Consider the following 16,026-nt stretch of genomic DNA (forward strand, 5'->3'; position numbering starts at 1 on the left):
TTGATATCTTATAAAATTTTAAACAAGTTACATCAAGATGTGAATATTGGCTACTTATTGCTGATCTCACTAGAAGTTGGCAATTGATGTACAAGGAATTGGAACTTTAAAACATTTTGTTTTGGTTGTGCTAAAGATTTCGGAGAATGTTACGGAAAAAGTCAATGTGATTTTATTTTTATGATGATATTGATATTCCGAAGTTAGGTTGCTAACTAAGATAGATTGGAATATACCTCTCTCCTTTTGTTTAGAAAAAAGACGAGGAGAGAATTGGGCAACGTTTCTGAATAAAGCACATAGAGTAATTAAAAAACATAACTGATAAATTTCTCATTGATCTTCAAACTTTCCATATCGAAAAAAGGGACTAAAGAACGAGCAGATGCTTCATCGCATACGAGAAAAGCAAATAAGAATCATGAAACTAATCAGAACGAGTTTCATGCAGAGATTGCAAACTAATGACAGATTAAATCCGTAAAACTTACTAGATTCAAGAACATAATCAAGTCTGTAGGGCGTGGTGGATGAGGATCCACTTCTCTTAGACCCGCCAATAGTCCGGCCCATGAATTTTCCAGCTTTTGTAAGGCCGCTACCAACGGCACCGAATCCACTTCCAACAAGCTCCAGCACCCAAACCACTTCCCACGAGTCCCACTCTGGTACCAATACTTGTTCCGACCAAACCAACTCCAGAGCCGACTATAGAGGCCGCGTCATCAAGGGCATCCATAGTGCTCCTTATAACTCCATCTTCTTTCAGTTTATTTCTTTCTTCCAAGGTTTTCTTCTCATCTTCGAGGGCAGCTAGGTGCTCTTGTTAAATTCATGATATGACACCTGAAAAGTTGAGCCACCACCCGGTAAGAACACAACATTTTTAACATCTGACTGTTACACTGGAGATGCGTGGGCTTATGTAATCGAAACTGTCTAGTGGACTCCGCTAGCAATTACTCGTATTTCTTCCTGTTTTATATAAGTGGTTCACCCAGAATCCATGACACATTCTTGTAAAGTTATTTACACCTTTTCCACAATCCTATATCAGATTTATAAGAGCATATAGTGGATTTATCTACCTAGTCGGGTTAATCTTTTTTCATAAAAGTATAGATGAACACAGATAATTGCTTGTAGAACCCATCTGCCTGATTTTTTATCCGAATTACAAAGTGCTTACCTGAATAGTAACTGTCCCTTGATCGTTCCTATCTTTAATTTTAAGCATATCAAGTGATGGTAGCATGTTCTAAAAAAAAGACATCTAAATATTCTAACCTGCTCAAAAACAGGGAAAGATCTCCATTCTGGAAAGATTTCACCACAGATTTTTATCAGATCATCCATGTTCAGTGAGCTGAGTAGTATAATATCAGCTGCCTGTCCACATAGACCCGAAAAAAAATCTCAAATACTGTCAATATATCATTGCACCAGATTCGCTCTCCGCTCAACAAATCACATATATTGTAAAAAAATCAAGTCCGATCAACAAAAAACAGTGCATTCTGCGCATGGATTGTGAAAAGAAGCATGAAAACGAAAGCATTGGGAAGCTCCAAAACATTCTTTTATCATCAGTTAGAAATAATTATATCGCAACTCAAACAGATGGAAGAACCTTCGCAAAACGCTTTCTGCAACGGTAGCTCCCAATTTCCAGCCAACCAGCCATCAACGCGATCCCCATAAACATCCCAGATATCAAACCCATTGATCTTTCGCTGTTCAAAGACCCAATCCCTGTTTCCCAATCCTCCCTGGAAAAACACAAGCTAATTGGATTCACATACACTCGAACGTAACAACACTCGGCAATAGCATTACCGCTATCGTGATACGACCAATGCAGCAAAAACTGTCAATCGGTTTCATGCATCGAGATCAAAATCTCTGACATGATCAGACAGATTTGGTTTACTAGAGTAAAGGAACGATGAAAATGGTGTGAGTGGGAAATAAATGTTAAAAACGAGGTGCATTACAGTATGACAATTTCGTATGCTTCGCTTCCATGCGTGTGTTTTGGCCTTTGATTGCTTTTTTATTCTTAATTTGTAAATTTTTTAGATAACGTGATATTTCACTGCAGGGGTTGTCTTTCCATATATATTGAGTAAACTCCATATTAATACAGTATTTTACAAATTATATTAGTGAAGCAAATTATATCGTAGAAGCTATTGTTGGGTATTTTGATGCTAATGAATGAAAATTAAGCAAATTCATCGATGTGTTTGATTGGAAAAATTCGAAACGAAAAACGAAGCTTAATGAACGAATATTAAGTTCGATGGTTCTGAATTAAATCGAAACAAGTTCATCGAATGTTGAAAGAAATTCAAACGAGTAGTCGGAAGATATAAGGGACGGAAACCGGAAACAAAAAAAATTTCGGTGAATAGTAACCAGCAAGCAAGCGCCTGCACGAGAATCTGCGCAGGCGCTGCTGTCGAGCGCGCGTGTACGCAAGCGTCCCTTCAGATTTTTCTTGAATTTTTTCATTTCCTTGGTATTGTTTGATGATTGTGGTCAGTTACAATGGTCAAGTGACACCACTATGAATGAAAGATCATGTCTTTTCACATGAAAAACATTAAATGATTGATTTATTGAAAATCCAAAACACATACACATACATTATTTTTCATTTTGCATATTGTTCTTCCTCTTTTTTCAACAAGAGAGAGTTCCATTCATTTCCTTATTATAGAACTTGGATATTTGAGTGCTCATTATCCAAGAGTTGCAGTTGTATCTTGGGAGAAGATTGACACAAACCTTTAGTACATTATAAGGGACAAATTCTTCTTAAGAAAAAAGTGTTCAACACTTACCTCTACAAGCTATATTCACTGTTTTCTTCTTGTTTCTTCTATCAATTTTAAATACCTACACAACAGCTATGTCCGATCGACATATTCGTCCAAGAAAATATTAGTATGTGAAATCAAATTCATTAATAGTAATCAACCGATCACCTACTCCATTAATCGAGACACCCAAACATATTTACTTTTTTTTATCTCTAATAAAGTTTTTTTATTGTATTTTAAAGTTCTTTTTACTGAGTAAAACCTTTCATATTTACTGAAGTGCAAGGTTACCCAAAATTTAAAAGCCACGGCAGAACTAGACTTGGTAAAAAGTTCGTTCGATGCCGTTCATTAAATTTATCGAACTCAAGCTTGACAATTTATCGAGCCGAGCTAAATTGAAATATGGAAAACTAAGATTGGAAATTGATAATATATAATATAAAAATCACGAGAAGTAAATATGGGAGTCTAAAATTTCAAATTTGGATGTATTTTTCCTAAATTTGTTTTCAAAAAATTACATTGTTAAATAAAATGTATATTCGGTTATAATGTTTGGGGGAAAATAACATTTTTTTTAGCGGTCGAATCGTTTAGTTTTTGTCAAGTGATTGATTTTTAATAATATATCGGATACATATTTATTTATTTTAAAATGTATCATATTTTGTTAAAAAAAATTAACAGTAGAACTTTTTATGAAACTATTTGTCTGTGTGATTAATCACATCAATTTTAGCGTGATAAAAGTAGATACAAGCCATGGAATAAAACCCTTGTTTTTTATGTATAATTTTTTTTTTGTTATGGATCGTAACTTATAAAATATATAATATTTTTTTTAAATCAAGATTAGATCAAATATAATTAGAAAATGTTTTTTTTATTTACTTTATCTTTTACGTGCTATTGTAGGTTGTAGCCACCATTTTTATTGCTAGCATATCCATATATTATATATAATTGTACCACGACGATTGAGATGATCAGAGATGTCATATAGATGGGCTTAGCAAGATCAGAGATTATTTGAAATTTTATATATCGGTTATATATCTATTATAAATTTAAGAGAAAATTGTATTGTTAATCCTGTAATTTCGTTATTTTGTGATTTGATAATCTATGTTGTCAAATTTAAGTTTTAATTCATTCTTTTTGGCAATTTTAATATTTTTAATCGGATATGTTTATGTAACACTACACACGACAATATCCCATCAGCTTTGCAATGGTTCTACATTAGTGTCATATTAGGGAAAATAATAAAATTATAGAAAAGTAAATATAGTAGATAAATTAAACTAAAATTTGATGAGATAAATGACTAAAATCGAAGAAAAAAATATATATAATGAACAAACAATTTTCCTTGATGTTACTAATCAAATTAACTGAAGTTATTTTATATTCGTTTGGTTGGAATAATTGGAATTTTAAAATAGATCATACTGGACCAAAAATAAATAAATAGATCGTGACAATTGCAAGGGGGAAAGATGGCAAATTGTCATCTATAAACTCATATATTTAATCATATATATGATAATATGGTTACTTTTGATAGATGGACTATTATTATTTCTCTATTGTTATATACTTTTTTTAGCCATTACACTTATTTTAATGTGAGATAATGTATAAAAAATGTCGAGACCATTCAAATACATAAACTTTAACAATCGAGCGAGATATAAAATCTCAAATGTGAGATTTCTAAACATTGTAGATATCATATAAACATGTAGTCTTAGCAATCCCCGTCATGATAAAAATTATAAATATTTTTTTCTCTCGATCCCGTTAAACGAGTGTTGGGATCCCGTAGGCCGTAAGATAAGGAGATGATATATATCTCGATAAAAAAAATTTAATCCATCAAGCTTTCTAAGTACAAATTGAATCTGTATAAGACGTACACACCAAATTTTCAATGTAAAAATTTAAATTTTTTTAGAATTTAGGTGACTCGTGATTCATAAATCACGAATCAGCTTAAACAAAATTTAACATATCAAGCAAATTCAAGCAATTGTCTTGATTAATCCAAGTCAAGAATTAGTTAGGAACATAAATTCAAAAATTTCCTGGTACGTTACAAATAAGTCTACGAGTTCAATTTTATTTACAAATCAAGAAATTTAACAAGAGCTTGCCTCTCATAAAGATGAAATAAGAGTTTAAAATTGTGAAGTGTCAATACCCAGAAATATGGAACTCTCAATGTTTCAATTGATATTAAATATGTAATAAATGAGGATTTAGGATACGAAAATATAAAATTATTTCTCAAAATAACCAATATAATATATTAATAATCCGGGTCGAGAATCTCATCAAGTGGATGACATGAGATCTGGTTTCACATGTTACAAAACTTCTACAAACTTGTGAATCAATTGATGCTCGTGATGATATTGAGAATATCCTAAATGTTGGGATTTGTGTTCTACGTGGATCATAGAAAACTAGTGCCCACAAGTCGTTATACAATATTGTGAAGGTTACGTTAAATTGAATGTTGTTTTAGAATGTCATAAACAAATATTGATGAAAATGATTTAATCTGTGATATGATTAACTGAATTGACGCTATCTTTTGGATATTTGTATTTGAGATTGTGGAAATATTGTTGAACAATGTCCATACAAAAATAATATATATATGTCCGATTCTTCTCTAGCTCGACATTGGTCGGGACGAAAAATCCCCACAACTCGGTTGAGAAAACGGTGTGTTGGGATATTTTCGAAGTGAAAATGCGATGAGATTTGAGACGAGTCCATATTTTTGAGATCAAACCATTTAAACAAAACATTATTATTTAGCAATGAAAATGATTACTCGTACAACATCGCAAAAAAGCTGCTTGATAATAAGAACTACTAAAATGGCTGCGATACAACTGGGACAGCATTGAGAGAGATGGTCTTTTGCAGAGTGAGTCCAAAACTTTCATTCATGTCCAGTTCTTCGGGTTTTAGTCCTCCATCGAGTTCCCAATCAAAGTTATGTACCAACGTAGCAACCATTAGGTGCACCATACGATTCGCTAGCGGCAAGCCGGGGCAAATTCTTCGACCAGCACCAAATGGAACGAGCTCAAAATGCTGGCCCTTGAAGTCCGTTTCACTTTCTAGAAACCTTTCAGGGGTAAATAACTCAGGATCCGACCATGTACTAGAATCTCTCCCGATTGCCCATACATTAATGATGATTTGTGTGTTTCTTGGGATGGTATAGCCATTGATTTCTGTATCCTCTACAGACTTGTGAGGTACCGACAAAGGGCCAGCGGGATGAAGCCTAAAAGTTTCCTTCACGACAGCTCTCAAATATGGAAGTCTTGAAATGTCTGATTCTGTAACTTGTTCATTCTTTCCGATTACTTCCCTCAACTCATTTTTAACTTTTAGCATTATATCTGGATGTCTGAGTAACTCTGACATAGCCCATTCCACTGTGCCTGATGTTGTATCTGTACCGGCTACAAACAAATCCTAGCACCACGCCCGAAAGTTAGAAACAATAGACAAATTTAACATACCATCTACCTGAAAAAAGCGAGTCAGCCTATTTATACTTTAATCGTATTCGAACAACCAAATTGGCCTCGCATGTAAATAGAAAATGGAACTTTATAAATCAAAATGATCGATGACATTTGAAGATCAACTTGATGCGGAAGTAACTCAGCAAAGAATATATTAGCGCATGCTAAGTAAAATAACCGAACCGGTCACTTCATGAATTTGTAACTTTTTCTCCCCATGGCCATAAGAAATAAAGAAAAAGAAAACCAAATAAATAAAGTGGAATTTTCATTCAAAATGGATCATCATAGTAACTCTATTGATCACATCGTAATTCAAAATTGTTTCCCAATTTCCAACACGAGAATCAGTACTAATTTACTCACCAGAAGTAGATGCTTAATATCAAGAATGCTCAGTTCAGACTCATTTCTCTGATTAATGTCCAGTAGAGATTCTAACATGTCACTTTTCCTAGTACCGTCCACCGATATTCTTCCCCTCATTTCCAGCCGTTTTCCAATTATTTCCTCAAATATATCGAAACATCTCTTGAAGTAAACCGTGCTCTTCCTCGAAATCCCTTGCGGGTCCAACGCTCTAAACAAGGGAAAATAATCCGTAAGATTAGGCTTCCCAATAATCTCCATTATTCCCCACACCAATTCTTTGAGTTCTTCAACCGAATCCGAATCAAAAGCAGCGAATTCCTCGGAGAAAAGGGTCGCCGACATCAGATTAAGCGACGTCGTAAATGCAGCTCTCCCGATATCAACAGCCTTGCCGTTGATGGAGCAACCGTGCACATACTCGCACAGTTTCTGCAACCTATCCCTCCTCAAACTCTGGCTCGAATCAAGACTCGGCACCGAAAACATCTGCTCTTTACATATTTTGCGCAACTTCCGCCACTGATTCTCGGCCGGAAGCCACACCATCGACAACTTGTGGTGATCCAGCGCGTGTACTGCGCCGGGGGTATTCCGGCTGGAGAAAACTTGATCGTGCTTTTGCAGAAAGATTTTGGCGATTCCAGGAGAGGATACAACTACGGTAGTTAATCTTCCGAGTTTCAGATGAATCAAGGGGCCGTAGACTTGGGAGAGTCTTGCGAGAGATTGGTGAGGTTTTTCTCCGAGTTCAAGAATGTTTCCTATTATTGGATATGGGCTTGGTCCTGGAGGGAGTTTGCATGGTTTCCTGGATTTTGATTTTAGAATTCGAAGAAACCATGCCCAGACTGCGAAAGAAAGGAGGAGGATAATTGAGAATATTATATCCATGTTTCTGCCTTGGAGAACTCTGGAAACCTTATTTATAAATACAAATATGAATGCAATCAGTGAATGCAACACATCAATCGGCTTATCGCTAACGTTAGGCAAGTATTCAACTTTAAATATTAATTTTATGTATCAAATATTTATTATATATTATATTATATTATATTTTTCTGACCCCATTGTTACTTGACCCCATTGTTACTGTGGTTTGTGTGATACTCAATCCAAGAATAAAAGAAATTCCAATATTGTATAGGTATATGATTGTATAGTTAAAATAAGGTTTAAAGATATTTAATATCTATTATTAATAATTTTTTTTTGGAATTGATTATTTAAAAACTCAAAGTTAAGAGTATTTGACTTGAGATAATTATGAAATATGTAACTTCTGAAAAATTTATCGTGACGTGTGTAATTGAGGATATAAGTATGCTGAAAAGACTCGTGTTGGTATTAGATAGTTGTTAAATTTGAGACGTTACAATTTGCGACTTATTAAATTATTTTAAGAATTTATTGAGCACACACCGAATTGTGTCGGTTGTGAGTTCATTTGAATTTAAAAATATATATTCAATCCAAAATAAAATTTAATTATAACTAATATCTAATTGATAAGAAAATTTAAAAACGACACAGAAATTTCCTTTCAGGTCTCATATTTCCAGTTGCAATCAATGTAGAAACTTTCCAGAATAGTCATCTCAGGCTCCAACCCATGACTTCGTTCAATTTTTGTTATTTTGTTATTTTTTTTAAAAATAACACACTTATTGGCGCCTGCCAAACTCAAACCTTGTGGGAGTGGCCGGCCACATGGGGATCCCTACCTATTAATTGCGATTGTCTGCCTTTTTTTAAATATTTTTTAAACAAATCTATTATATATATATATATAAAATAATAAATATGATCTTGTGTAATAAATATATTTAAAATTAATATTTTTATTTATTTTAATGAATAATAATTTATATCATGTGAATAAAATTGAAAACGTATTCATTTATGTAAATAATAATAAAGATGAATGCATGAATAGTAAGATTCGTAAATAATTAGTTTTAATTTTAAAATAAATGAGAAAAAATGAAAATATTAATATAGTGACCTCGTTCTTTCTAACGACTAGTGCACCAACGCCCGTGTTATACAATATTTTTTTTATAATTCATTTGATTTATATTTAAATAAGAATTATAATCTAATTATAATAAATACTAAGGGATTATACTGCAATTTTAATTTGTAAGTTAAAAAAAGAAATAGAAAAAATAAAAGAATAAAAAAAGACCCTAATAAAAATTAAACCTACAACTTGATGGCTTAGAAACAAATACTATGTCCACTGAACTATATGTGGCTTGCATTGAAATTTTAACACTTTATTAATATATATATGATTATTAAAACAGACTATGACACCAAAAATTAGTTATTTTAAATATTCATGATTCAACGGTCAGAACTTAGAGCCGCACAATGTTGAATATTATTTTATTTTTTAAAATAAAAATATAAAAAATATACAAATTCTATAATGTATAAACACTCTTTATATTTTCTACCTAGAAGTCTATTTGGTCAAAATTTTATTCCAAACCATTTTTTTTACACTAATTTTTTTTATTTTATTACAGTATCTTTTTTATGTTAACTATTACAATGATTGAGAAAATCAAAATATTTAATAATATATATTATTTGTCCAATAAATTGTCTTTTAACAAAAAAATAAAATTTTTATATTATATTTAAATAATCATAAAATTTGATTTTTTTTAAAAAAAATTATTTATTATAATACATCTCAAGAAATGCATAAAAATTTAATAAATTTAAATTACAACAGAAAATTTTCAATTCAAAGTTTAAAATACTTACAGTCATAAATTTAAACATCTAAGTATTAATATTTTTATTTTTGAAATAAATTTTTAATCATGAATAAATACCTATACATAATACAATCATTGTCATCTCATAAAATTTTATGTATCGAAATAAATATAAAAATATATATATTTATTTAATAGTAATAAACTTAAAAATAATTTAATTGTGTAATACAATGGCTATTATATTGTACGCGTATGAATCTTTCGGTATGGATATGTAGCAAAATGGTCTTTTAAGGAAAAATGATTATTAATTCGGTAATTTTGTCTAAAAACTTTTGCTTAAAAATTAGTGTCATTCTGGTATACTCGACTAAAACATGAGATAAAAACTCGTATATCCTTATTTGATTTGCATCTAAAATTTATTTCGGTAAAATTAATCATGAAAAACCCAGAAACATGAGATAAAAACTCGTATATCCTTATTTGATTTGCATCTAAAATTTATTTCGGTAAAATTAATCATGAAAAACCCAGAAACCACGTTATCTGATAATAATTCTAAAAAATATAAAATTATATTGATATTTAAATAATTATATCACGAGCATTTTATTCAATATATCGCGAGATTTTGACTAAAAAAATTTCTATTTCGTTTTTTAATTTGAATAAAATAATTTTCTTTTTATTTGGAGAGAATTTAAATTCCATAATATTAGTTTTAATTTATTTACAATATGTGTTATGTTCCTAAAATTGAAGATGAAATAAATTGACCTAAATTTATATTTTATAATGCACGGTTTCATTTTTTTTTGCTATTTGTATAAATCATATTTGCATACTTGATTTGAAATATGAATTAACATTTTTCTCTTACGGAACTTACATGAATTTACCGTGATCTGGAAAAAAAAAATACATGTAAATTAATAATGAGATTTGGAATAATTTTGTAACATGTTGAATTTTATTCTTGATTGTTGAACTTGAAATACAAATCAAAAAATGTAATAAAAGAAATAATATATATATATATATATATATTTCTTTTGATTTTTTTTTTCGCTACACAAAGATTTCCAGAAAAGTGAATTGTAACATTTTGGAAATCGAGTGCAAGAATTGATACACTAATACTCGACGTACATACATTTGATGTACTTATATTATCACTCTATTAAAAAAAAATATAAGTCTATACATTAAAAAATATAAAAAAACATATTGATTTTAAAAATGTAAGTTGCTTCTATTTGATTTTGTAAAGTCCGAAAAAGTACGAACAGTTTGGTCATATGTTAGACCAATTTTTTCAAATAGTTTCATTCCTATTTATTATTAGTATTATATATCAATTTCTTGGATCTTGAAGGCGAACACCAAATTATAATTATAATTATAGTTATAATTATAATTATAATTATAATAAAAATTTAAAAATATAAGTTATGTGGACATAACGTAGACGAAATCAATTTGTATATGGTCACCGCCATGTTGCTAAGAACGCGAAGCCAGCTAAAATTGGGAGGACAACGAAAAAGTAAGCTGACTTTGTCTCCAAAACAAGGTCTGCACATACGTCATCTCAAAAGTGTACCATTTCTCTTCCATTAAAGTTCGCCTAAATAATATAATAACAAAAAATTCATCTAAGTCGGCCAACATACTTCCACGAGACAATCTGTGGGATGGATTTGTTTCCTATATATTAGTATTTTAAAAACACAAAAACTAGTAGAAGATCGCGCTATCTTTTGGCTCAACTTTATCCTAGTTTTGCCGAGGGAGCAACCCCATTTTTCACCTTGAATTGGTCAAAATATGCGGAATTTCTTACTTTTCGTGGAGGATTAGATCCAGTAACTGGGGTCTATGGTTGACCGATATCGCACACCATCATTTAGCTATTGCAATTCTGTTCCTGATAGCGGGTCACATGTATAGGACCAACTGGGGCATTGGTCGCTCTATTAAAAATTATTATTTTTCATACAAAAAAGTTAAATTTTATGTAAAAAATATTTTTTTGTTAGTTATGAAGAAATATTTGTTAAATAATGTTTATTTGAGGAAAAAATATTTATTTTCACTATATTTATGAGTCGGTTTGAATTGTCTCAAGGATTTAGATATGTGATATCGTTGCATATGAGACTCTACAAATTATAAATTGTTGGAAAATTTTGAAATTTTGATGCTTAATAAATGAAAATTAAGCAAATTAATCAATGTGTTTGATTGGAAAAATTCGAAAAAAAAAAAAACGAAGCTTAACGAACGAATAATAAGTTCGGTGGTTCTGAATTAAACTCGAAACGAGTTCATCAAATGTTGAAAGAACTTCAAACGAGTAGTCGGAACATGTAAGGAACGAAAAACGGAAAAAAAAATAATTCGCGTGAACAGTAGCAGGCGCGCACCTGCGAGCTGGTCTGCGCGCAGGTGCGCGCCGCTGCCAGTGGCAGGCGCGCACATGCGCGCGGAGAGGCGCGCATGTGCGCGCGCCTGCCGAGCGCTCTCGGCAGCGCGCGCACACAGGCGCGCCCCTTCGTCTGTTTTTCGTGTCCCTTCGAATTTTCTGACATTTTTTCATTTCCTTGGCATTGTTTGATGATTGTGATCAATTACAATGGCCAAGGGACATCCCTATGAATGAAAGATCATGTCTCTTCATTTGAAAAATATTAAATATTTGATTTATTGAAAATCAAAAACACTTTTTGAACATTACATCATTTTGCATCTTCTTCTTCTTCCTTCTTCAACAAGAGAGAGTTCCTTCATTTCTTTGTGATAGAACTTGAATATTTGAGTGCTCATTATTCAAGTGTTGTTGTTGTATCTTGGGAGAAGATTGCCACAAACTCTAGCACATTGTGAGGGCTAATTCTTCTTAAGGAGAAAGTGTTCAACACTTGCCTCTACAAAACCATTTTCATTGTTTTCTTCTTGCTTTCCTCTCATATTTGAATACCCCAAACAACAATCTTAAGAAGAATTTTGGATTTTTTATCATTTGCAAGAAGATTTTCAATGGCATCATCATCTACAACACCACATCCAACCATTGCACAAGGAGAGAAACCAGAAAAGTTTTCTGGTGCAGATTTCAAAAGATGGCAACAAAATATGCTCTTCTATCTCACAACCTTGAGTTTGTCAAGGTTCTTGAAGGAGGATCCTCCCAACGTTGCTGAAAACGAGACAGACACCAACATGAGGGCCGCTGTAGATGCATGGAACCAAAGTGATTTTCTATGCAAGAACTACATCCTCAATGGACTTGACAATGCATTGTACAATGTGTATTGTCAAGTCAAGACCGCCAAGGAACTTTGAGATATGCTTGATAAGAAATACAGGGCGGAGGATGCGGGTTTGAAGAAGTTCATTGTTGGGAGATTTTTGGACTTCAAGATGGTGGACTCAAAATCTGTGATGAGTCAAGTACAAGAACTACAACTTCTCTTGCACGAGATCCATGCGGAAGGAATGAGTCTAAGCGAGTCCTTCCAAGTTGCTGCCATGATCGAAAAACTCCATCCATTGTGGAAAGATTTCAAGAATTATTTGAAGCATAAAAGGAAGGAGATGAGATTGGAGGATCTCATTGTGAGATTGAAGATAGAAGAGGACAACAAGAGCACCGAGGCCAAGGCAAGTAAGATGGCAGCAAGGGTGAACATTGTTGAATCAAGTTGCAAAGGGAAGAAGAGGAAGTTTGAGAAGCAACCACAACAAGGCCAACAACCACCAAATAAGAAGAAATTCAAAGGCACTTGTTATAACTGCGGAAAACCGAATCACATGGCTAAGGATTGTAGGAAGCCAAAGAAGGGAAATCCTCAAGCCAACGTAGTTCAAGAAAGGTCGGTACCATTTGATTTTTCTCAACTCAATTTGTCTGCAGTTATTTTGGAAGCCAATTTGGTGGAAAACTCCAACGAGTGGTGGATTGATACCGGAGCAACTCGACACATATGCTCCAACAAGGGGTTGTTCTTCACATACACTCCATCTACCGGGAGAAAACTATATATGGGGAACTCCGCTACATCTGAGGTGGTGGGCACTGGAAATGTGGTACTGAAGATGACATTGGGTTTGGAAGTAACTTTTGTTGATGCACTTCATGTACCGGACATAAGAAAGAACCTCGTGTCGGGGTTTCTGTTGGTCAAACATGGGTTTAGACTAGTATTTGAGTCTAACAAAGTTGTATTGACCAAGAATGGTCATTTTATTGGAAAAGGATATCTCGATGAGAACCTTTTCAAGTTGAATGTAATGGTTATACGCCAAAATGTTGTTGAAAGTAATAAAGACAAAAGTTCTATTTACTTGTTTGAGTGTTCTCATTTATGGCATGTTCGTTTAGGACACGTAAATTTTAATACCTTGCAACGTTTAATGAAACTGGAATTATTACCTAAACACAACGTCGATCCAACACACAAATGCGAAATATGTGTTGAAGAAAAAATGACCAAAGCGCCTTACCACTCGATTGAAAGATGTACAACTCCTTTAGAACTAATACACACCGATCTTGGTGATTTAAAGTTTGTACAAACTAGAGGAGGGAAAAGATACTACGTGACATTCATTGACGATCATACGAGGTACTGTTACGTATATCTTTTGAGGTCTAAAGATGAAGCTCTTGAAGCATTCAAAGGTTATAAGACCGAAGTTGAGAATCAACTAGGCAAACAAATAAAGAGGGTTCGAAGCGATAGAGGGGGCGAATACGGAGCACCGTTTGATGAATTCTGCACATCTGTGGGTATAATTCATGAAACTACTGCTCCTTATTCACCACAATCGAATGGCATTGCCGAAAGAAAGAATCGAACTCTAAAAGATATGATGAATGCTATGTTAATAAGTTCAGGACTACCCCAAAACTTGTGGGGGGAAGCAATACTATCGGCTAATTACATCCTGAACAAGATACCCCACAAGAAAAATGACAAGTCACCTTACGAATTGTGGAAAGGTCANTGCAGGTCAAGTACCTACACATGAATCAACTCTAAATGAAAATGCTACACCATTGGAAAGTTCTTCAAAGGAGCAAGAGCAAAGAAGAAGCAAAAGGGCTAGAATCTCAAAGTCTTTTGGTCCAGACTTCCATACTTTTATGTTGGAGAATGAACCAAAGGACATACAAGATGGTCTGGCTAGCCTTGAAGCTCCCTAATGGAAAGAAGCCATCAACTCTGAAATGGATTCCATATTGCAAAACCATACTTTGGAACTAGTGGATCTTCCACCAGTTACTAAGCCATTGGGATGCAAATGGATATTGAAAAAGAAAATGAGAGTTGATAGAAGTATTGAAAAATACAAAGTCAGGCTTGTGGCCAAACGCTATAGACAAAGAGAAGGTCATGATTTCTTCGACACGTATTCACCAGTTTCAAGAATAACATCCATTCGTGTGCTCATTGCCATTGCAGCTTTGCATAACCTTTAGATACATCAAATGGATGTCAAAACGGCATTCTTAAATGGTGAACTTGAAGAAATATATATGGAGCAACCTGAAGGCTTCATTGTTAAAGGACAAGAAAGAAAGGTATGTCGTTTAATTAAGTCACTATACGGACTTAAAAAAGCGCCCAAGCAGTGGTACGAAAAATTTGACAAGGTAGTATTGTCAAATGGATTTAAGATTAATGAGTGTGACAAATGTGTTTACATTAAAGGCACTCGAGAATCTTATGTAATAGTATGTTTATATGTGGATGACATGCTAATAATAGGGAATAGCCAATAGTTGATTAAGAGTACAAAGAAAATGTTGACAAAACATTTTGATATGAAAGATATGAGTATTGCTGATGTAATTCTAGGGATTAAAATCTTTAGAACTCCAGAAGCAATAATCCTATCTCAGTCTCATTATGTAGAAACAGTGTTGAAGAAGTTTAACGCTTATGACTCTACCCCAGTAAAAACGCCTTTAGACGTAAATGTCCATTTGGCGAAGAATCGTGGAGAACCAGTTTCCCAACTGGAATACTCCAGAATTATTGGAAGCCTTATGTACATCACTAACTGTACTAGACCTGACATCGCTTGTGCGGTTAACAAGTTAAGTCGATTTACAAGTAATCCTAGTGATGCGCACTGGAAGGCATTGACAAGGGTGCTTAGATATTTAAAGCACACTTTAGAATATGGACTAAATTACACAAGGTATCCTGCAGTACTTGAAGGATACTGTGATGCAAATTGGATTTCTGACACCGAGGACTCCAAATCCACCAGCGGCTATGTATTTAGCATTGGTGGAGGAGCAATCTCTTGGAGGTCATCGAAACAAACTTGCATTACTAGATCTACTATGGAATCGGAGTTCATAGCGCTAGATAAAGCTGCAGAAGAAGCTGAATGGCTTCGTAACTTTCTAGAGGACATTCCGTGTTGGACAATTCCAGTGCCAGCAATCATGATACATTGCGATAGTCAGTCGGCAATTGCAAGGGCACAAAACAGTATGTACAATGGCAAGTCTCGACA

The 16,026-nt window shown here is 33.3% G+C and overlaps 1 protein-coding gene across 1 annotated transcript; it reads right to left on the reverse strand.

The window, feature by feature from the left end:
- Positions 1 to 5,616: 5,616 nt before the first annotated feature.
- Positions 5,617 to 7,681, reverse strand: LOC140972765 (cytochrome P450 76T24-like). The gene is made up of 2 exons (XM_073435174.1): positions 6,749 to 7,681; positions 5,617 to 6,329 (listed from the first exon to the last, which is right to left on the reverse strand). The coding sequence occupies exons 1-2, from the start codon at positions 7,643 to 7,645 to the stop codon at positions 5,715 to 5,717; spliced, it is 1,512 nt and encodes a 503-aa protein (XP_073291275.1). The 5' UTR covers positions 7,646 to 7,681; the 3' UTR covers positions 5,617 to 5,714.
- Between the last annotated feature and the right edge of the window lie 8,345 nt (positions 7,682 to 16,026).

This window comes from Primulina huaijiensis, chromosome 3 (assembly GCF_012295235.1).
Source record: "Primulina huaijiensis isolate GDHJ02 chromosome 3, ASM1229523v2, whole genome shotgun sequence".
NCBI lineage: Eukaryota > Viridiplantae > Streptophyta > Magnoliopsida > Lamiales > Gesneriaceae > Primulina > Primulina huaijiensis.

Excerpts from the sequence above, each read along its gene's own strand:
- LOC140972765 (XM_073435174.1), bottom strand. The coding sequence starts at position 7,645 with ATGGATATAATATTCTCAATTATCCTCCTCCTTTCTTTCGCAGTCTGG. Across the intron at positions 6,330-6,748 it reads ATATTAAGCATCTACTTCTG|GATTTGTTTGTAGCCGGTAC; the intron begins GTGAGTAAATTA and ends GCGTGGTGCTAG.